Here is a 24652-nt window from a genome sequence, read left to right as displayed (position 1 = left end):
TTAAGCTACATACTTCTGGGTTGTACCATTTGGATTTGTCTATTTATTCTACATCAGTTGGTAACAACCATTATGTGTTATTGAAAGGGGCTGAGCTAGAGCAGTTATTGTGAGACAAGGGCGGACCCAGAAGGGGCCCTGAGCCGGGTCTTTTTTTACAAAAACGCCTCGAGTAAGAATGGTTTGCGCTTTTTGTAGTTTGTAGCTATCTATGAAAAAGCTGAGGCTCTCATGAACACGTGTAACATGTTTTACTCTGAGGCTCTCATGAACACGTGTAACATGTTTTGCTCTGAGGCTCTCATGAACACGTGTAACATGTTTTGCTCTGAGGCTCTCATGAACACGTGTAACATGTTTTGCTCTGAGGCTCTCATGAACACGTGTAACATGTTTTGCTCTGAGGCTCTCATGAACACGTGTAACATGTTTTGCTCTGAGGCTCTCATGAACACGTGTAACATGTTTTACTCTGAGGCTCTCATGAACACGTGTAACATGTTTTGCTCTGAGGCTCTCATGAACACGTGTAACATGTTTTACTCTGAGGCTCTCATGAACACGTGTAACATGTTTTGCTCTGAGGCTCTCATGAACACGTGTAACATGTTTTACTCTGAGGCTCTCATGAACACGTGTAACATGTTTTTTTCTATGACGCTCACAAGCTACACAATAGTTGTTAGAAGGTAAGGGGTTCTTCGACATAGACTATCATAGGAAATCCCAGGACATAGTGTCTATAATACATTAATAAACTCACGTAGTTGCTGTCACAACCTCCACACAGTTGTCACTGACTAGTTGGATATTCATTTCTCACTGAAGAAACTATTTTTGTACTACAGCATTCAAATAAATTCATTTTTATCAGGTTTTTGCTTTGGGGTACTTTTTTTTTTTTTTTTTTTTTTACATTTGTCAATAAAACTCATGATTGCAACTGTTTGTCAAATTGTTTTGTGTTCTATGTGTAGCCCTGGTTGTCCTGAAAATAAAATGTAAAACAGTCCAGTTCATTTTGAGGCAAAATACACTGCTCCAAAAAATAAAGGGAACACTTAAACAACACAATGTAACTGCAAGTCAATCACACTTCTGTGAATTTAAACTGTCCACTTAGGAAGCAACACTGATTGACAATACATTTCACATGCTGTGGTGTAAATGGAATAGACAAAAGGTGGAAATTATAGGCAATTAGCAAGACACCCCCAATAAAGGAGTGATTCTGCAGGTGGTGACCACAGACCACTTCTCAGTTCCTATGCTTCCTGGCTTATGTTTTGGTCACTTTTGAATGCTGGCGGTGCTCTCACTCTAGTGGTAACATGAGATGGAGTCTACAACCCACACAAGTGGCTCAGGTAGTGCAGCTCATCCAGGATGGCACATCAATGCGAGCTGTGGCAAGAAGGTTTGCTGTGTCTGTCAGCGTAGTGTCCAGAGCATGGAGGCGCTACCAGGAGACAGGCCAGTACATTAGGAGACGTGGAGGAGGCCGTAGGAGGGCAACAACCCAGCAGCAGGACCGCTACCTCTGCCTTTGTGCTAGGAGTAGCACTGCCAAAGCCCTGCAAAATGACCTCCAGCAGGCCACAAATGTGCATGTGTCAGCATATGGTCTCACATGGGCTCTGAGGATCTCATCTCGGTACCTAATGGCAGTCAGGCTACCTCTGGCGAGCACATGGAGGGCTGTGCGGCGACCACAAAGAAATGCCACCCCACACCATGACTGACCCACCGCCAAACCGGTCATGCTGGAGGATGTTGCAGGCAGCAGAACGTTCTCCACGGCGTCTCCAGACTCTGTCACGTCTGTCACATGTGCTCATGTGCTCAGTGTGAACCTGCTTTCATCTGTGAAGAGCACAGGGCACCTGTGGCGAATTTGCCAATATTGGTGTTCTCTGGCAAATGCCAAACGCCCTGCACGGTGTTGGGCTGTAAGCACAACCCCCACCTGTGGACGTCGGGCCCTCATACCACCCTCATCTAGTCTGTTTCTGACCGTTTGAGCAGACACATGCACATTTGTGGCCTGCGTGGAGGTCATTTTGCAGGGCTCTGGCAGTGCTACTCCTTGCACAAAGGCGGAGGTAGCGGTCCTGCTGCTGGGTTGTTGCCCTCCTACGGCCTCCTCCACGTCTCCTGATGTACTGGCCTGTCTCCTGGTAGCACCTCCATGCTCTGGACACTACGCTGACAGACACAGCAAACCTTCTTGCCACAGCTCGCATTGATGTGCCATCCTGGATGAGCTGCTCTACCTGAGCCACTTGTGTGGGTTGTAGACTCCGTCTCATGTTACCACTAGAGTGAGAGCACCGCCAGCATTCAAAAGTGACCAAAACATAAGCCAGGAAGCATAGGAACTGAGAAGTGGTCTGTGGTCACCACCTGCAGAATCACTCCTTTATTGGGGGTGTCTTGCTAATTGCCTATAATTTTCACCTTTTGTCTATTCCATTTGCACAACAGCATGTGCAATTTATTGTCAATCAGTGTTGCTTCCTAAGTGGACAGTTTGATTTCACAGAAGTGTGATTGACTTGGAGTTACATTGTGTTGTTTAAGTGTTCCCTTTATTTTTTTGAGCAGTGTATAAGGTCTGGATATGCAGGTAAATGAAGGTCAGAATTATAATATTTTCTTTGCTTGGGTCTTGGGACTGATAGATTTGACCAATCCCTTTAGCTTTTATCAAACTGTCAAATTTGATATTATTTGGTTCAGAATACGTTTTCCAAAATGTCCAAGATGGAGGAAAATCTATCCTGACGGACCTTATGGGTCCTTTTGACAAATGTATTCAGCATGCGGAAACAGCCTACATACAAAGTTTAAAGTCTCTAGGTCAAACGGGGAAACAGATATGAGGGTTTGTGAGACTGCTTATAACAGCGACCCCTGTAGGCCAATCGGTGCCATTATTTTTGGCCAAGTTACTATGTCCCCTAGTTTCTGTTTGCCAAATTAGAAAAAAGTTAAGAATCTATGCTTAAATTATTTGACCATTTCGAGGAGAACTAACAAAACACCTAAAATATGAAAAATGGAAATGTAGCCTATGTCAATTACAATGATTTAGTGAACACACCCTGTCCACTACCTAGCATCTGAAACAAAATACGGTGTTGCGAATTGGGAATTCACAGAGCCATGCATTTTTGTCTTACCTGGTCCGTGAGAGGATTCTAGCTAGTGTATCCCTATGACTGTTATTCGACTGTTGTTGGATGTGGCTGTCCAGTTTATCAAGTCCCAGATCCCATCCAGCAGGCTCCCAATTACTCTTTATGATTTTTAAAATAAAAATTTAAGTACAATTTTCTCTAGCGCTATTAGTTGACTACCAGAAGAACTAAGCGCACATTTCAGCACCCCAGGATGTCCATTTACTTTTCAGTCCCCCCTCATAGTAAATAGCTGACAAAACAATCAAAGCACTGGGCGCACAGCCTGGGCACCCGGAGCTCCTGCTGGTTAGAGTAGTAACTGAGCAGCTTGTTTTGTGTACACACATTTACTGCACTTTTATGAGCATTTTAAACATAAGTGTGTTATATAATTCGTTATTTATTAGAGAAACACTTTTCCATCATTTGTCGCTACAAAGAAAGTTCCTGTCAAACAAATAAACACTTTGTGGACCTTTCTCCTATTTAGTTTCCCTTTCCATTACACGTTTCCCTTTCAATTACACGTGGCACAAGTTATTTTTGCGACATTGCTTTTGTTGAATAAACCTGGGTCATTGGAAACCTGCCTATTGAGAGAGGAAGGTATTGCTCTTGTCTAGTGATACCTTTAATCTTGTCCACTCATTTTCCTCTCTCTTGTGTACTCTGTTGAATAGTGGTGCTTGAGTGGACAGTCAATATTTGTATAGAGAGAGGGTGTGTGTGTTCATTTTATTTGACCTTTATTTAAGCAGGGAGTCATGCTGAAACTGCGCTCTCTTTCTCAGATGAGCCCAGCATGAAAACATCAAACGATTACACTATATGTACATATCTACAGTATATACACATGGAAAAGCAAACTCAAAACATGAAAACCTAAATACAATCATGAAACAAACACATTCTTCAGTAAAAACGCCCTGTAACATCCGCCTGAATTGCGCTAGAAGGATCAACTTTAAGGATGTTTGGAGATCATTCCACATGAGAGGCGCAAGAAAACTAAAAGCAGATTAACCTACATTTGTGGATTTTTTAAATACATTTTTATTCCACCTTTATTTAACCAGGTAGGCCAGTTGAGAACAAGTTCTCATTTACAACTGCGACCTGGCCAAGATAAAGCAAAGCAGTGCGACACAAACAACAACACAGAGTTACACATGGAATAAACAAACATACAGTCTGGAAGGAGAGTGAAGGATATTGAAGGAATCTCAAGGTTTAGCCATTCCTGAGTCCGGGTTTGGTAACTTATAAGTCTGAAGGTTAGCAATGAGGTAAGGTATGGCGCAAGCATATGCAAGAGGGCTTTATAGACAAAAAGAGCGCAATGCTTCGCTCTGAGACTTCAAGGAGGGTCAGCCTACTTTCTGATACAAAATGCAATGATGTGTACTGAACCTATCGCCCTTAATAAAACGCAATGCACTTTGATAAACTGCATCCAATGGCTTCAATTCAGTGGCAGACATTTATAAGCGGGGACACAATGAGGGCTCCATCCAAAAACATATACATAAATCATCAGATACATTTTTACGTGATTTGGAAAATAACATATACATGGTTTAACCAGCATTAAGAATTCATTTCAGTTCAACCAAGGCTTTCTACAGGCGATAAAGGCAGATTGAAGCTCTGACAGAGCCTTGTCAGCTGTGGTGACAATATTATATACCACAGTGTCAATATGCATACAGGTGAAAGTATTTCATTTTTTATTTTTTTTTAACAAATAATGAAAATATTTGTACCAAGGATACTGTTATGTCTAAACAACCTGATTTAACTACATCAGTAAATATACACTGTATTCTGTCCTTTTAAATTATTTTCAAACCAGCTACTGGTCAAGTCCAATTGATGAAAGCCTCCTGAATAAGTAATGAGTGATCCACAGTGTTGAAGCCATCATTAGACAGGTCAATAAACATGGACACGGTGTTTCTTATTATCCAAACCATTAAGAACACAGGTTGGATGGGGAGCATCGTTGCACAGCTATTTTCAGGTCTCTCCAGAGATGTTCGATCGGGTTCAAGTCCGGGCTCTGGCTGGGCCGCTCAAAGACATTCAGAGATTTGTCCCGAAGCCACTCCTGCATTGTCTTGGCTGTGTGCTTAGGGACATTGTCCTGTTGGAAGGTGAACCTTCGCCCCAGTCTGAGGTCCTGAGCACTCTGGAGCAGGTTTTCATCAAGGATTTCTCTGTACTTTGCTCCGTTCATTTTTGCCTCGATCCTGACTAGTACCCCAGTCCCTGCCGCTGAAAAACATACCCACAGCATGATGCTGCCACCACCATGCTTAACCGTATGGATGCTGCCAGGTTTCCTCCAGATGTGACACTTGGCATTCAGGCCAAAGAGTTCAATATTGGTTTCATCAGACCAGAGAATCTTGTTTATCATGGTCTGAGAGTCCTTAGGTGGCTTTTGGCAAACTCCAAGCGGGCTGTCATGTGCCTTTTACTGAGGAGTGGCTTCCGTCTGGCCACTCTACCATAAAGGCCTTTATTGGTGGAGTGCTGCAGAGATGGTTGTCCTTCTGGAAGGTTCTCCCATCTCCACAGAGAACATTTTGGAGCTCTGTCAGGGTAACCATTAGGTTCTTGGTTACCTCCTTGACTAAGGCCCTTCTCCCCCGATTGCTCAGTTTGGCCGGGGGGCAGTTCTAGGAAGAGTCTTGGTGGTTCTAAACTTCTTCTATTTAAGAATGATAGAGGCCACTGTGTTCTTGGGGATCTTCAATGCTGCAGAATTTTATTGGTACCCTTCCCCAGATCTGTGCCTCGACACAATCCTATCTCGACACTCTACAGACAATTCCTTCGACCTCATGGTTTGGTTTTTGTCCTAACATGCACTGTCAAATGTGGGACCTTATATAGATAGGTGTGTGTCTTTCCAAGTCGTGTCCAATCAAGTTATTGAAACATCTCAAGGATGATCAATGGAAACGGGATGCACCTGAGCTCAATTTCGAGTGTCATAGCAAAGGGTCTGAATACCTATGTAAATAAGGTATTTGTTTTTTTATTTTTAATAAATTAGCACATTTTTTCTAAAAGCCTGTTTTCACTTTGTCATAATGGGGTATTGTGTAGACTGTTGGGGATTTTTTAAATGCAATCAATTTTACAATAAGGCTAACGTAACAATGTGGAAAAAGTCAAGGAGTCTGATACTTTCTGAAGGTACTGTATTTCGTAGTTAAAAAGGATCTAAGTTGAATATTTACAAAGGATTCTATAAGTTTTGCTGTTAGGCAAGATCATTTGAAATGGGGTGATAATCCAGACCCTGGTGATACCAGAAATAATTGTTAGGTTAAAATGGAGTGTTAAAGATTCTGCAATCACATCAGCAGAAAGCTGCAGCAAAAAAGGATCAAGCAAATCAGCCGCTGTGGCTTTTACATGTTTATTTTTTACATCAATCTTGCACAAGGTGTCTAGCACATCACAAGTCCAAAGCTGTTTAACTAGAAGTTGACGGAACTGATTAAAAACATCAATTCTTATTTATTTTTCTCAGTTATGATGCTAGAGTTTGACAAAACTTGCTTAAGAAGGGAAGGAGAGGAATTTCCACACTTCAGTGCATTTTTTTGTTTCCCAAATTCTAACAGACCACCAGTGGAGTCGGAGATAGAACTTAGGAAGCAGCTAGATTTAGCTTTCTTGATTGAGGTAATACATCTCTTTCTCAATTGCATGAAAAGCTGCCAATCAGCCAGAGAGTCCGTTTTTCTAGCCCAGGCCTGATTTCTCATCATAACAAGATCTAAAAGTTTGAGAGAGAGAGACTAGCCATCTTAATGCACTTCCGGTACAGTATAACTTCTATATGCACTGAGCATGCTATGACAGGTACTAGGGTGTGGGTCAATGGGATATGAGTTCTGAATTGAATGCCAATCCCCTTTCAGCAGCTATTGCTAGTCATGTTCTACCAGTTAGATTAGTCTACAGTTTGTTTACTTAACACTTACAGTATCCCACAGTCTCAGAAAAAAAGGTTGGGCATTGTACTTAAAGGGGTACAAATGCTTGTCACTGTAGTGGTACCCTGTAAGGTATGCCCACTGTACCATTAGTTATAGGAGAGAGTGGGGTAAGTTGACACAAATAGTTAGTTGAGCCACCCCTTGTTTCTGGGAAACCGTCCATACACCAAATATGAAATCATTCCATGGAGTCTGTGAAGGAAGAAACAACATGGAAAAATTAGTGAGCAAGTTGGGTCCAAAAAATGGATTTTCATAGTTAAATAAATTCATTGTGTTAAAGGTTTAATGATGCTTGTATCTAAACCAAAGTAGATTTTTTTTGGTAAATCAGTTGGGGTCTATAAGCTACAAAGTGAGATCCTAAACCTATCATGTATGGGCTAATATATTCAATATGTTTGCCTTGGCGTAAGTTGAGACAATATCCATTGGGTAAGTTCAGCCAATGGCCACCATAGACCATACAAATTATAAAATTGTCAGTTTTATGCAATGTATCATGCATTTAAACTATTGTTAAAGAGCAGACATCGTCATGCCTAGTGTATACAAATGCAAAACCAGTGCGTTTAGCCCCCCAAGGAATTGAGAGAAGAGAAGAAGTCCATTCAGCAGCAGCAAGAGATGAAAACAATAGACTGAATGGTACATTGACAAAAAAGAAAAGGAGCACGTACCAGTGTGAAGGAGGGCTATGATAGAGTAGCAGAGGCACACACGCTCTTATCTGATGACATGGAGTCTGAGCTTGCTAAACATGTCCAGAATCTCGCAGACCAGTTTTATGGAGAGAACTTGCCTACAAATTGGCACATCAAAACAACATCCCTGTCCCGGACAACTGCTCAAGAAATGGAAGGATAAGTGATATTGAACAGAGATCTACATATGAATGTAGGCATGCATTTAAGATATAAAATATATCACACCCCCAATCCATTAGTTCAACTTCGACCAGCACCATCACCCACTGTCACAGAACACCATCACCCACTGTCACAGAACACCATCACCCACTGTCACAGAACACCATCACCCACTGTCACAGAACACCATCACCCACTGTCACAGAACACCATCACCCACTGTCACAGAACACCATCACCCACTGTCACAGAACACCATCACCCACTGTCACAGAACACCATCACCCACTGTCACAGAACACCATCACCCACTGTCACAGAACACCATCACCCACTGTCACAGAACACCATCACCCACTGTCACAGAACACCATCACCCACTGTCACAGAACACCATCACCCACTGTCACAGAACACCATCACCCACTGTCACAGAACACCATCACCCACTGTCACAGAACACCATCACCCACTTACCCCAAGGTGGCTCAACTTACCCTTTCTCTATGCTCAACTTACCCCATACCTGGGGTCATTTTTTTTTCAAGAGACTACTTTTGACAAGCTATGTTTTCAAAACTGTTATGTTTACATGAATTGTTCTTATTTCCAGGGATACACAACATCAAAAATTAATGTAGATACAGTGTCTTTGTTAGAAAGAATAGTATATTTCTCTTGTCATAGTGATGCTGAATGTAAAAAAATGTCTCAACTTACCCAACTCTCCCCTACATAATTGTGAGTTTGCAGTGTGACCTCAACAGCCAATAGTTCACCTTTAGGGACAAGATAGTACCTTTTATTATTAGTCCCAACCACGCTTTCACCTCCCCTTCGGTAATAAATCCTGTGGAACTTCTTGTCAGTAAGAGGCTAAAAGAAGGTGGAGTGTATCCAAGCTGTTTGCCACTCCCATCAAATCAAAGTTTATTTGACACATTCTTCATAAACAACATTGAAATGCTTACCTACGGGTCATTTTCCAACAATGCAAATAGAAATAACGACACAAGGAATGAATACAGTGAATTAATAATAGCAATAATGAGTAACAATAACTTGGCTATACCGTATACAAGAAGTACCAGTACTGAGTCAATGTGCAGGGGTACAAGGTAACTGAGGTAGCTACAGTATGTACATATAGGTACAGTAGGTGTAAAGTGACTAGGCAACAGGATAGATAATAGACAGTAACAGCAGCGTATGTGGTGAGTGTGAAAGTGTGTGGGTGTATGTGTGTGTTGGGGTGTCAGTATAATTTTATGGGTAGAGTCCAGTGTGTGTGCATAGAGTCAGTGCAGGAGAGTTAGTGCAAAAAATAGTCAAAACAGGTATTTCTTTTATTTAACTAGGCAAGTCAGTAAAATTTAACAATGATGGCCTACCAAACCCTCCCCTAACCCGGATGACGCTGGGCCAATTGTGTGCCGCCCTATGAGACTTCCGATCACGGCCAATTGTGATACAGCCCGGGATCGAACCAGAGTCTGTGGTGACACCTCTAGCACTGAGATGCAGTGCCTTAGACCGCTGCCCCACTCGGGAGGTAGTCCGGGTAGCCATTTGATTAGCTGTTTAGCAGTCTTATGGCTTGGGGGTAGAAGCTGTTCAGGGTCCTGTTGGTTCCAGACTTGGTGCACTGGTACCGCTTGCCGTGCAGTAGCAGATAGATAGATGCTCTATGGCCTGGGATGATGCTCTATTGACAATTTGGAATAGGCACATTCAAACAAAGGTATAGCTGCGGTAAGTAGTTTTTGTCGACGTGGGGGGGGGGGCTAGACAAATATTTTTGTCATTGCTGGCGCTGCAGATGGATATACCGGTCTGCTAATACAGGACTATTAAAGGCCTAGTGCACTACATTATTGTTGTAATTTTTTTCTTCAGATTTTCAGGGGGTGTTGCAGCACCCTCAGAACCCTTAATTCACATGGCTATGAACAAAGGCGGAGAGTCGAAACCGAAAGCCAATCATTTTCACTGGTGCCCACTTGGGGTAGTGTCATTTTCAACCATATTATGTAAAAAATGTATTCAAAACAATATATAGTATGCCAACAATGCTAGCTCCGTAAATTATCTTAATCTGGATAGTTTGTGCTTCTCACGGCCAATCTGCCGGAAGCTGCTGGTAATCAGCGTTCCACTCATACCTACCTTTCCAATATGAACTTTCCCAGACTCTTGAGAACAATGTGACTGAGGCCTGGAAGCAGAGGCTACTTTATTACAGGTGTTCATTTCCTATGATAAAATACCATGATTTGTTCATGTGTTCGGACCAAACAGCTAGCACGACAGCTAAAATAACTTCGGAAAATACGATTTCAGCTAACAAGAGAAGTATCAAACAAAAGAACTGCATTATGGCATTTACTCATCAACTATTTACATAGAATTTTGTCCACAAAGGTACCCAATTTTCTAACTTACTTTACCTTTAATTTAACACTGAAAGTGTGGACCCATATTATAGACAATGGAACAGTGTTATAAACCGGGTAGTTTGGGTCCTTGATGCTGATTTGTCTGAAAGCCATGCTATATCAGACAATATACCATGGATATGACACAAAGTTACTTGTTTACTGTTTTTTATTTTTTATTTTATTTCACCTTTATTTAACCAGGTAGGCTAGTTGAGAACAAGTTCTCATTTACAACTGCGACCTGGCCAAGATAAAGCAAAGTAGTGTGACACAGACAACAACACAGAGTTACACAAGGAATAAACAATAAACAAGCCAATAACACAATAAACAAGTCAATGACATAGTAGAAAAAGAAGAAAGTCTATATACAGTGTGTGCATGAAGAGGTAGGCAATAAATAGGCCATAGGAGCGAATAATTACAATTTATCAGATTAACACTGGAGTGATAAATGAGCAGAAGTTGATGTGCAAGTAGAGATACTGGTGTGCAAAAGAGCAGAAAAGTAAATAAAAACAGTATGGGGATGAGGTAGGTAGATTTGGGTGGGCTATTTACAGATGGACTATGTACAGCTGCAGCGGTCGGATAGCTGATGTTTAAAGTTGGTGAGGGAAATAAAAGTCTCCAACTTCAGCGATTTTTGCAATTCGTTCCAGTCACTGGCAGCAGAGAACTGGATGGTAAGGTGGCCAAATGAGGTGTTGACTTTGGGGATGATCAGTGAGATATACCTGCTGGAACGTGTGCTACGGGTGGGTGTTGTTATCGTGACCAGTGAACTGAGAAAAGGCGGAGCTTTACCTAGCATAGACTTATAGAAGACCTGGAGCCAGTGGGTCTGGCGACGAATATGTAGCGAGGGCCAGCCGACTAGAGCATACTAGTCGCAGTGGTGGGTGGTATAAGGTGATTTGGTAAGAAACGGATGGCACTGTGATAGACTGCATCCAGTTTGCTGAGTAGAGTATTGGAAGCTATTTTGTAGATGACATCGCCGAAGTCGAAGATCGGTAGGATAGTCAGTTTTACGAGGGTAAGTTTGGCGGCGTGAGTGAAGGAGGCTTTGTTGCGAAATAGAAAGCCGATTCTAGATTTGATTTTGGATTGGAGATGTTTAATATGAGTCTGGAAGGAGAGTTTACAGTCTAACCAGACACCTAGGTATTTATAGTTGTCCACATATTCTAGGTCGGAACCGTCCAGGGTGGTGATACTAGTCAGGCGGGTGGGTGCGGGCAGCGAACGGTTGAAAAGCATGCATTTGGTTTTACTAGCGTTTAAGAGCAGTTGGAGGCCACGGAAGGAGTGTTGTATGGCATTGAAGCTCGTTTGGAAGTTAGTTAGCACAGTGTCCAAAGAAGGGCCAGAAGTATACAGAATGGTGTCGTCTGCGTAGAGGTGGATCAGAAAATCGCCCGCAGCAAGAGCGACATCATTGATATATACAGAGAAAGAGTCGGCCCGAGAATTGAACCGTGTGGTACCCCCATAGAGACTGCCAGAGATCCAGACAACATGCCCTCCGATTTGACACACTGAACTCTATCAGAGAAGTAGTTGGTGAACCAGGCGAGGCAGTCATTTGAGAAACCAAGGCTGTTGAGTCTGCCGATAAGAATACGGTGATTGACAGAGTCGAAAGCCTTGGCCAGGTCGATGAAGACGGCTGCACAGTACTGTCTTTTATCGATGGTGGTTATATCGTTTAGTACCTTGAGCGTGGCTGAGGTGTACCCGTGACCGGCTCGGAAACCGGATTGCACAGCGGAGAAGGTATGGTGGGATTCGAAATGGTCAGTGATCTGTTTATTAACTTGGCTTTCGAAGACTTTAGATAGCCTAGACCCAAACTGTTACAGATCTATATCCATCCTGCCCTGCCTGTCACCCCCTTTGAAGAGGGGGATGACCGCGGCAGCTTTCCAATCTTTAGGGATCTCGGACGATACGAAAGAGAGGTTGAACAGGCTGATAATAGGGGTTGCAACAATGGCGGCGGATAGTTTTAGAAAGAGAAGGTCCAGATTGTCTAGCCCAGCTGATTTGTACGGTTCCAGGTTTTGCAGCTCTTTCAGAACATCTGCTATCTGGATTTGGGTGAAGGAGAAGCTGGGGAGGCTTGGGCGAGTAGCTGCGGGGGGGGGGGGGGGAGCTGTTGGCCGGGGTTGTAGTAGCCAGGTGGAAGGCATGGCCAGCCGTTGAGAAATGCTTATTGAAATTTTTGATTATCATGGATTTATCGGTGGTGACCGTGTTACCTAGCCTCAGTGCAGTGGGCAGCTGGGAGGAGGTGCTCTTGTTCTCCATGGACTTTACAGTGTCCCAAAACCTTTTGGAGTTAGAGCTACAGGATGCAAATTTCTGCTTGAAAAAGCTAGCCTTTGCTTTCCTGACTGACTGCGTGTATTGGTTCCTGACTTCCCTGAACAGTTGCATATTGGAGTGAACCAAGGGCTATATCTGTTCTTAGTTCTGCATTTTTTTGAACGGGGCATGCTTATCTAAGATGGTGAGGAAATTACTTTTAAAGAATGACCAGGCACCCTCAACTGACGGGATGAGGTCAACATCCTTCCAGGATACCCGGGCCAGGTCGATTAGAAAGGCCTGCTCGCAGAAGTGTTTTAGGGAGCGTTTGACAGTGATGAGGGGTGGTCGTTTGACCGCGGACCCATAACGGATGCAGGCAATGAGGCAGTGATCGCTGAGATCCTGATTGAAAACAGCGGAGGTGTGTTTGGAGGGCAAGTTGGTCAGGATAATGTCTATGAGGGTGCCCATGTTTATGAATTTAGGGTTGTACCTGGTGGGTTCCTTGATGATTTGTGTGAGATTGAGGGCATCTAGCTTGTAGGACTGCCGGGGTGTTAAGCATATCCCAGTTTAGGTCACCTAGCAGAACGAACTCTGAAGCTAGATGGGGGGCAATCAGGCGGAAACAGTGACAGACTTATTTCTGGAGAGATTCATTTTTAAAATTAGAAGTTCAAACTGTTTGGGTATAGACCTGGAAAGTATGACAGAACTTTGCAGGCTATCTCTGCAGTAGATTGCAACTCCTCCCCCTTTGGCAGTTCTATCTTGACGGAAAATGTTGTAATTGGGTATGGAAATCTCAGAATTTTTGGTGGCCTTCCTAAGCCAGGATTCAGATATGGCAAGGACATCAGGGTTGGCGGAGTGTGCTAAAGCAGTAAGTAAACAAACTTAGGGAGGAGGCTTCTGATGTTAACATGCATGAAACCAAGGCTTTTTCGATCACAGAAGTCAACAAATGAGGGTGCCTGGGGTTGGGGCCTGGGTTTACCTGAACATCACCCGAGGAACAGAAGAGGAGTAGGAGAAGGATGAGGGTACGTGCAATAAGGCACCTTGAGGAGGTTTGTGATGAATTGCCAATATACCACGGCTAAGGGCTGTATCCAGGCACTCCTTGTTGCGTCGTGCTAAGAGCAGTCCTTAGTTGTCGTATATTGGACATATATACCACACCTCCTCGGGCATTATTGCTGAAATATAACACTGTTGATTCAGCACTGGAGAATATGCTGTGTACAATGATGAATCCACCTGTGCTATCTTAGTGACATTATTTAAATATTGTAATGCAGGGCCTTGTTATATTGGAGTCGTGGCTTAGTGGGGGCGTGGCTTTTAGTTATTTTTTTATCGAGTTGGGAATTTTTATTCAACCGCAACCTGCATTCTGAATGACAGTCCGTGTTAGGAACCTTGGAAAAAACATATCCATTTTTGTCCTTACTGATATTAGCCCATGCAAATGCATTGAATAACAGATTTACTTCATGGAACAACAGATATTCCCCCCAAAAAATCTAAAGGAAGTTTGTTCTGAAGTGTCTGTCTTATCTGATAGATATACATTTATAAGAAAGATCAGGATTTTTTGTATGTATTTAACCCCTTATTTTTGGCACTAAACAGTACCAATTTAAATACAGTACTTCCATTCATTTTTTTCAACTGCTACTGGGGGACATTCAGATGAGTCTCACCTTTCCACATATTAATGTGTATCCCAAACCGTTCAGACGCTACAGACAGAAGTTGGCCGATCGGCTGTACCGACTTCAGATGAGTCCCAAGACGCTTGTGGGTCGTAGAACAGAGCACATCGTGTTCATGAGAGTCTCATCTTTCAATAAAGGGGTTGCTACTGACGATTTTGTGAGAAGACAGATTTTCAGGAAGTCTCATGAGCAGACAAACACCGTAATAGCACTGTCACTTTTCACCGCAGATGCGGAGGTGAGACAGCTTAAACCGACAGATTTTTATGGGATTTTTGTATTATGCTAATTAGATTTCCACGGGGGCACGGACATCAACCTTAGGGGGTGAAAGGCCTCAGGCGGCCCCTAAAATCCTTAGCAGCCCTTGAACAGTAACATGTCCATGCAGTCCACACACAAACACACACACTTTCGTACAATGTGTATGATGACTTGGCTTTTTGCTAATTGCTACTATACATCCAGTTTCACCTAAAATTCAACATCTGTAGCCGAGATAGTTACTCTTAATCAACTCTTTCTCTCCCAGAGCTGGATCCCCAACATCATCAGGAAGAGAGTATGCACCACATTCGTAGAGGACTCTTTAAGGTACAGCCTCTCTCTTGGTCACTGAGTTGTCCCTTTATCTGACACAATATAGTTACAGTTACAATGCAAAATGTGTCTGGTCTATGCAAAGCAAATGTTGTGTGTGTGTGTGTGTCTCTCTCCCTTTCAGCAATGGGGCATTGTGTCAGTGTGGGGGCATGCGGGAGACTCACGGCTCCAACGCTACGGGAGACTATTTCGGAGCCGCCATCGTCAGCCAGTGGGACAGCTCCCAGCACTCCTCAGAGTACCCCACCGACGCCTTCGGAGAGCTGGAATTTGCAGGGGCTGGCAGGAGACACAGCCATGTGAGTAACACACACATGTAAGAGCATGCACATACCAACATATGCACACACGTGCGTGCATACACTTGCACATATGCAAGCACACACACACTCATGCAAGGGCAAACTAACACACACACACCCACACAACACTGGTGTCTTGGGTTTGGCCTCTGGCCCTTGTTGATGACCTCATGGAGGACGGTGTGTTTATTCAGCCGTCTCACACACTCAATCAATCAGCCCAGGGTATTACTAAGGTATAAATAACATTAGGACACATACACATATCTGTCAGTATTGTGACTGGCTGATTCATGAATTAGGTAGCTGGCTTAGTGCCTGTCAACTCATAACTATCAATTGACTCAGCTATGTTATCACATGATCCTACTGAGAGATTGAGTTCATGCTAATCTCATGATGCTAATGAATACGTCACATAGCCATTCATTGACACTAAATTACAAATATGTGAATGTAGTTAATTTCAGTCTTTTGCTCATCTACATCAAGTCTGGTTGGGCTGTATGTTGCAGAACGTCTGTCTGGCATTCTATGGAACCGTGGCGTGCGGAATGTTCTCACCTGTACTGATATCTCTTCACTATCGATTAGCTACACCATATAGGCAAAACAAGCAACTAGCAAGCAGCACTTTATGTAGCCTCTTGAGCATCATAACTTTGTGTGGCGATACTCATTGACCCTTCCCCACCCTCTTCTCCTTTTCTCTTCCTATTGGTCAGTTCTTGCGTCTGTCATGTGACACCCCACCTCAGATCGTGTACAGTCTGATGACGGCCCATTGGGGGGTGCCCTCCCCCAACCTGGTGGTTTCTGTTGTGGGGGGTGGGGGGTGCGAGAAGGTCAAGACCTGGGTCAGGGAGGTGCTGAGACAGGGGCTGGTCAAGGCGGCACAGAGAACCGGTGAGACACACACACATACACACAAACAGACATACCATTGTGTACTGTGATTGAGGCTGGTCAGAGCACAGCTGAGGACAACGCCCACTCTGTTTCATCTATTTGTTTAAAAGAAAATTAATTCATACACTCTTAGAAGTGAAGGAGCCTGGAAGAACCTTTTGGGATTCAAGAAATTGCCACACAGAGGGAACCTTTCCAGTTCAAAAAGGTTTCTTGAGGAACCCCTGTGTAAAGGTTCAAACTGGAACCTTTTTGTAATGTGGCTTTCAGATAGTTATTTTTGGTCACCTGTTTGAATACATGTCATTATTATTCATCATGTTAAGTTTGTACACTGAAAATTGACATTTTCCTTAAATGCTTCCTGATGACCCCCATTGGGAGGAGGACCTCTCGTCCTATGATGATGGGATAAGACCCCACTACGCAGGAGAGGAAGAGGAGATGGAAGATGGGGCGCAAGCCGACAGATCATCTTCCGTCCTTAGCGGGCATCGATAGCGGACGACAAATATTCGCTGCTCGATGTCTGCAAATGGGCAGCGGCTAGACTCAACATTGAGTGGCCCGAACCCGTGGGAGACTGAGACACAGAGGGGGACTTTTATGATGAGAGGTGTCTCCCCTCTCATGCTGTCCCAGGCAAGCAGCTCTGGTAGCACTTTATTTGGATAGTCCGTCTGTAGAGGCTCTACAGGCTATCAGTAACATTTCAACTAATTATCTACTAATCCTAGCTCTAATCCTAACTTTAGCTCTTATCCTAACTTTAAATTTAACCCTTACCCTAATCCGCATTCTATACCTAACCCTAACCTTAGCAAGCAGTTGCTTATCAACAGTTTGTTGATAGTATGACCATCTGTAGAAAATCCGGACTATGCAAATAAAGTGTGACCGCAGCTCCTCTCGGCTGTCCCAACCTACTTGCCGGAACCAGCGCTACTGGGTCAATCCCCTTACCTCCAGGGTCCAAAACCAGGCATTTTTCCAACATGGAGGTCAAGGACATGGAGGACCTGGGTATTTGAGCTTTCACTAGCCAGCCACCTCAACCCCAATGCCATCACAGAGATCAACCTCCGTGCCTCAAGAGGCGCCATCCAATGCTGTGGCCGCGTCATGAATCTTGCGGTGGTATGAAAGAGAGCCTTGTGCCTCAACCGGTCCGTTCTATCCGACAAGGACAAAGAAGACTTCCTTGAAACTCTAGTAGTGCCTAAGGTACTGTTTGGGCCTTCTGTTGCCACCATGCAGCAGAAGTGCAAACTCTGCAAGAAGGAAAGTCAAGCCTTCAACTTCTGTCTGCCCTGTCGACCCGGGAACTGTGGCAATCCGGGGTAGCCCTCCACCAACCTAGGTGGGGAATGGGGAAGCCCCCAGAGACACAGCATGTGACACTGGGGCAAACGGCCATCCCCTGCAGCCATGTCCAAGTCTGGTTCTCCTGCCAAGAAGAAGGGGTGTCAGACTTATGGGTACGCCCCCTGCGGAAGAGAGGGGCAGTCAACGAGGCATTCGGTTCCCTGCACTGTTCCTTCTTGGGTGGAGCACAGACTGTGCTCCATCCAAGGGAGATCACTCTACCCCCGGGTGCCCTCCGTGCCACAGCTCTCCCCTCCACTCGTTCGTTTTCAGCCGAGGCAGGAAGACAAATTGCCAGTTGCTTCAAAGCACCATCACCAGTTCCCAGTGTCACTACACTCTCTTTAAAACACCTGTCACAACCTGTCACAATAAAACACCTGTCACAACCAGGCATCTTGCCAAGGAAACAGAGCAGAAATACAATGCACCACTGGTGAGCGAGAGTCAGCCTCCCCGTTGGCTACTTGCCGAGAGAGTAGACAACTGGCGCGCATGTGCAGTCAAGCCTTGAATCCTATCCACAGTTACCAAGGGCTACAGACTGCAGTTTGCAATGAGACCTCCTGCCTTCAACGGCATTCTGGAAAGGTATACCGAAACTTCTGTACTTTTTTTATACTAGAACATGGTACTAGAATTTTTCTAAACCTTTGGTACTTCTGTCAAATGTCTCATGTCATCTACTGATTGAGAGAGGATCAAGTCTCTAGCAGCGCTGCCGATGTCCCCTTATAGGGTGAGCGCATCGTGCCTGCTCCACCTAGTCATTGTTAGCTCAAGCCTGTCCCAAGGAACCACTGCACTCACTGGGAGTCTGGGCTGCGTCATGTTAGCTCCCCACTCATGCTGCACAGACGTTAACACACTTCAATAATGCTACACGGCATGTAGAAATGTTTCAACTGTTAATTACTGTTCACAAAACAATGTCCATTACAGGCTACAACACTTTACAATGCAAGAAGATACCAGTAGCTTCCAGCTTTGTAGGTTAACTTTCCTTGCTAACTTACAACTGAAGCTAACGTTAATTCACTACCCTAGAACTTTTTAAAGTTCACTACAAATCGTGATATTTAATTAAAAAAGTGATCCGTTCTGACTACCACATTTGTCTTCACACAGGACCACGTGCTGACACAGACCAATCACAGGTCGGCAGGCTACGAGGAGGCTTATGCCCGGTTGGGTTGACTCTATCAGGCAGGATGAAATCGACTACATCGACCATGATCCTTTGCTATCGTTAGCGATGTTGTTTTTGGTTGCCATTCAGCCCCATTCAGCAATATGGCGCGCTTCAAATTCAAATACTTTCGGCTTCATGCGCCATCGGGAGTTATCTATAGGGATACGTGGATGACATCAACGCTATCACTATCTACTGGTTTTAATGTCTATGCCCCCACCTCCCGTCTCTCTCACTGTGTGTGTGAATGATGTCATTAGGTCTTAGAGACAGCGCACACTTTTATAAAAGAAGAGATTGCTTCTTCTATGCAAATGTTGTTGATCAGTACAATAACATATGTCCCAAATGGAAAGGAAATAGTTACTTTTTCGTCTGTAACCACATGAAATCAGCCAAAACAAGCTGAATAACTCAATACATGAACACACTCCTATTGAAAATGCATTCACCTGTATTGGGCTCCCGCACAGCGGTCTAAGGCACTGCATCTCAGTGCTTGAGGTGTCACTACAGTCACCCTGGTTTGGTTCCAGGCCCGGCTGTGATTGGGAGTCCCGTAGGGCGGCGCACAAATGGCCCAGCGTTGTCTGGGTTTGGCCGGTGTAGGCTGTCATTGTAAATAAGCATTTGTTCTTAACTGACTTGCCTAGTTAAATAAAGGTTCAATCTGGATTAACCCAGTTTATCAATAGCAGTTTACAATTAAATTCAATTGCCATTATGTTATGTAGTTAGCTTGTAAACAAAGTCAAATTGATTATATGATGGTATAATTGATTAATTAATGCATACATGGCTATCTTTGAAAAATGTACGTAATGTAACATTGACCTCAAAAGATCTGTCTGGATCAAGTGCCATTCTGTCACTTTGTCTGCCTAATTTTCCGTTTTTGCCGTGCTATCGTTTTGGTGTACTAAACCTGATGTCAAAGTCAAATTATGTCGAATTCTGGTTTTGTGACAACACTACTTGGCACGCAGTAGTGTCAATCGGCAGGTTTGCACTTGTTCACAGCCTAGCAAAGGCAATTATTCTGTGGAGCAAAACTCATCAACTTTCCTTATGCATGACTCATGTCCTTGGTGTACTAAATGTAGGAGTGGACTTATTGTCCAGAGGGAATCGAGAAGAAATGCAGACAAGCATCCATAGATCTCTTTGCATCGCATGTAAAGGCACATTACCCGTATTTCTTTGCGATATCAGGTTATGCACCTCTAGGACTGGACTCTCTCATTCTGCTCTACGCTTCTCCCCCTACAGGACTCATACTCCCCAATAGGACTGGACTCTCTCATTCTGCTCTATGCTTTTCCCCCTACAGGACTCATACTCCCCAATAGGGCTGTGGCGGTCAAGACATTTTGTCCGCCTGTGATTGTCAATCAAATAACTGTCGGTCTCACGGTAATTGATCATTAATTAACATAAACACATTTAGCATCTCCTGGCTTCCTACAAGCCACTGATGCAGACCTTTGGAACATCTACATTTTAAAAAGTCTATTAAATCCATGTAATATAGCCTACACCATCACAATAAATACATTATTTATTTTAGACAGGTCTAAAGAAACATGATATGAAGAAAATGTAGTGTATTTCAGAACAGAATAGCATACTCTGAGTTTTTCTGATCTTTCTATGCCATATGGCTGTGGGCTACACTAGTTCATTTAGCAGACAAGATTAGCTTAGAATTCCATGGCATTATTTTATAGTATGAAGAATACAATTGAACAAAGCTGAATAAAATAGAAAGGATATTTTCTCCAAACAATTTGAGGGAGTGCACACATGCAGCTATTCTGTGTAGAGAGGTTAACAAAGAAATAGTCCTATATGATCCTATATACTCCTATATGATTAATTTAGAGCAGTGGTTCCCAACCAGGGGTACTAGGACCCCTGGGAGTACTTGGCCTATCCACGGGGGGTACTTGAGAAGACTCATGAGACCATAGACCTACTGTTAAAATGCACATGAGGGGGTACTTCAGGGGTACCCCGAGCAGAGCAAAATTCAGTTGGTGGTACATTATCCGAAAAAGGTTGGGAACCCCTTATTTAGAGTTATTAATGTAACTTTAGTTGTTCTACAAATGTTGGGCTATATGTTTAGATTTTTAATACATTGCAAGGCTGCATGATGCGACTCTAATGATGATTTGAAGGCTTTACACACTTCATCATTCTTTCATTCACAATTTGAGAAGCACTTGATAATGCCTCGAATATCCCGGCGGCAGCCCCTTTGTGTGGCCATAATGCACCCTAAAAAAATCAATGCCTTTTGCAGACCTTCTCCCTGAGGCTCTCCATCACGTGATCGGGTCTTTCTCACAGGCTACAAGTGAAGACAGACACATCAGGGACATAACTGGGCATGTCCTTATCCAATTCCGAGGTGGATATTGAAGATATTGGAAGAACTGTCCACATTTTAATTTTCGTCAGCCAACAAGATGAGTAGGCCTAACGAACAGCAAAAGCACGAGCCTATGCCAATCTACTATACCGCATATTACAAAAGTTGACCTATTCTGTGTGAGAAATAAATATTCCAAACATAGTCTGGGACAGTTGTGGGATGCGATAGATCCCAAATCAATACAACCATTAGCATCAATAAAAACTTTTTTATGCAATGAGGCTGACGCAACGGATCAGGACGTTTAGCGTAAAATGTTGATAAACTATTAGGCTATTTCTTCACATACCCCGACACAAAGGGGGGATCAAAATCAAAATTAATAGTCAGTATCCGGTGTGGCCACCAGCTGCATTAAGGCCACCAGCTGCATCTCCTCCTCATGGATTGCACCAGATTTTCCAGTTCTTGCTGTGAGATGTTACCCCACTCTTCCACCAAGGCACCTGCAACTTCCCGGACATTTCTGGGGGAATGGCCCTAGCCCTCACACTCCGATCCAACAGGTCCCAGATGTGCTCAATGGGATTGAGATCTGGGCTCTTCGCTGGCCATGGCAGAACACTGACATTCCTGTCTTGCAGGAAATCACGCACAGGATGAGCAGTATGGCTGGTGGCATTGTCATGCTGGAGTGTCATGTCAGGATGAGCCTGCAGGAAGGGTACCGCATGACGGAGGAGGATGTCTTCCCTGTAACACACAGATTTGAGATCGCCTGCAATGACAACAAGCTCAGTCCGATGATGCTGTGACACACCGCCCCAGACCATGACGGACCCTCTACCTCCAAATCAATCCCACTCCAGAGTACAGGCCTCGGTGTAACGCTCATTCCTTCGACGATAAACGCAAATCTGACCATCACCCCTGGTGAGACAAAACTGTGACTCGTCAGTGAAGAGCACTTTTTGCCAGTCCTGTCTGGTCCAGCAACGGTGGGTTTGTGCCCATAGGTGACGTTGTTCCCAGTGATGTCTATACTACTAAGCTATACTCCTGTTGTAAAGATAAGCAGGAAAGTTGATAAATAAATATAGAAGGCCTAGCTTATAGAAAGTTGATGGGATTCTCCTCTTTTTAATGGAGGCCGTTTTGGGCTCATGGGCTCTCATGTAGTGTTTGATTAGAATTTCGATTACATTTGCATTGATGTCAGAGTGATTAGAGGGACAGAGGAGCATCACAGCTTGGAGAAGCCTAATTACCGTGACTGTGACGGCCGGTGTGGCGGTAATACAGTCACCGCAACAGCCCTACTCCCCACTCCAGCCAGAGTGAGGGAAGGAGGCTTCTCCCTTATCTCGGTAGCCCCTCCATGGCCAGGCAAGCTCTGGCTAGCAGAGATCATTCTTATGCTTTGCAACGAGCCCTGGAAACTCCCGTTACGCATGGATCTCCTGACCCAGGGAAACAGAGAAATGTATCAACCTTACCCATAGACCATGGCCCTCTGGGTCTGGCCCATGAGAGGTTAAATCTGGTTTCGACAGGCCTGCCTCTGAGTAATTGAGACCAGAGCCCCTTCTACAGGCTCACTGTATGAACATTAGTGGTGCGTTTTTGAGAAGTAATGTGACCAAAAACAGATAATTCCTTACAAACCCACATGAAAAATGGCAGTACATCCAACCGGCCTCCGAACTACAGACCACGTGTAAACACGCCAGCCCGGGACCTCCACATCCAGATTCTGCAGGATTGTCTGAGACCAGCCACCAGGACAGCTGATGAAACTGTGGGTTTCTCCAACTGAAAACTTTCTGCACAAACTGTCAGAAACCGTCTCGGAGAAGCTCATCGGCATGCTCGTCTTCCTCACCAAGGTCTTGACCATTGACCACGTTTGGCATCGTAACCGACTTCAGTTGGCAAATGCCCACCTTCGATGGCCACTGGCATGCTGGAGAAGTGTGCTCTTCACGGATGAATCCCGGTTTTAACTGTACTGGGCAGATGGCAGACAGCGTGTATAGCATCGTGTGGGCGAGCGGTTTGTTGCTGTCAACATTGTGAACAGAGTGCCCCATGGTGGCGGTGGGGTTATGGTATGGGCAGGCATAAGCTACAGACAATGAACATTATTGCATTTTATCAATGTCAATCGTAATGCACAGAGATACCGTGACAAGATCCTGAGGCCCATTGTCGTCTCATTCATCCGCCGGCATCACCTCATGTTTCAGCATGATTAATGTACAATACCATGTCGCAAGGATCTGTACACAATTCTTGGAAGCTGAAAATGTCCCAGTTCTTCCATGGTCTGCATACTCACCAGACATGTCACCCATTGAGCACATTTGAAATGCTCTGGATCGACGTGTACGTCAGCGTGTTCCCTCCAATATCCAGCAACTTCTCACAGCCAATGAAGAGGAGTAGGACAACATTCCACAGGCCACAATCAACAGCCTGATCAACTCTATGCGAAGGAGATGTGTCGTGCTGCATGAGGCAAATGGTGGTCACACCAGATACTGACGGGTTTTCTGATCCACGCCTGATCTGTGACCAAGACATGCATATCTGTATTCCAGTTCATGTGAAATCCATAGATTAAGGCCTAATGAATTTATTTCAATCAACTGTTTTCCAAATGAGCTGTAACTCAGTAAATTCTTTGAAATTGTTGTATGTTGCATTTATATTTTTGTTCATAGAAGTATTTGTCCAGTAGGTTTCCTGAAGGAGAAAGGCCCCTACTTCTATGTCAAAGATAATAAAACAAAACATGTTAGTAAATACTACAGTTATGTCCCCAAAAACACTACAGTACATACTACAGTATATTACAGTCTGCAAAAACTCTACAGTAAAAACTATAGTATACCGTACTAGTCTGTAAAAACAGTACAGTAAATACTATAGCACAGAGGTTCCCAAACTTTTTGGGCCCAATGCCCCATTTTTATATCTGAATCTTGTCGTGACACCAAACATGTGAAAAAAAATATGTTCTTAACAGCCAATGTTTACTTCTTTATTTGGGCCAATGGCAGTCAATTGAAAAACATTCTAACAGTATTTCTGATTCCTTTTAAAGATGCACTCCAGTTATTTTTTTTACTTTTAAAAACAACATCCCACTTATAAATACAGTAACCTAAAAATAAATATGTTTTGAGCAAAATCGTTTTTTAGACAAAAGTACAAACTTTTGGAGGAGTTGGCCTGATGGTGCCCTCTGATGTCATTGGCATTCCTCCTTGCTTGAGGAACAATAGGGGAGTAATAGAGAACAAAAGAGGACCCCCCCACTTGTGCCATGTCAGATTACACCTGGACCACTTTTGGAGATG

At 43.9% G+C, this 24652-nt stretch overlaps 1 protein-coding gene across 1 annotated transcript in view; it reads left to right on the top strand.

Annotated features, from left to right (window-relative positions):
- Positions 1–24652, top strand: part of LOC129827853 (transient receptor potential cation channel subfamily M member 4-like) — a 77616-nt gene that overhangs the window by 3914 nt on the left and 49050 nt on the right. The window contains exons 2-4 of the mRNA XM_055889092.1: positions 15075–15136; positions 15267–15444; positions 16173–16353. Coding sequence (XP_055745067.1) covers positions 15075–15136; positions 15267–15444; positions 16173–16353 — 421 coding nt within the window. The remainder of the gene's footprint in view (positions 1–15074; positions 15137–15266; positions 15445–16172; positions 16354–24652) is intronic.

This window comes from Salvelinus fontinalis, chromosome 2, assembly GCF_029448725.1.
Source record: "Salvelinus fontinalis isolate EN_2023a chromosome 2, ASM2944872v1, whole genome shotgun sequence".
Classification (NCBI taxonomy): Eukaryota; Metazoa; Chordata; class Actinopteri; order Salmoniformes; family Salmonidae; genus Salvelinus; species Salvelinus fontinalis.
Note: the sequence above shows the minus strand (reverse complement) of the source record. Positions and strands in the feature narration are given on the sequence as shown.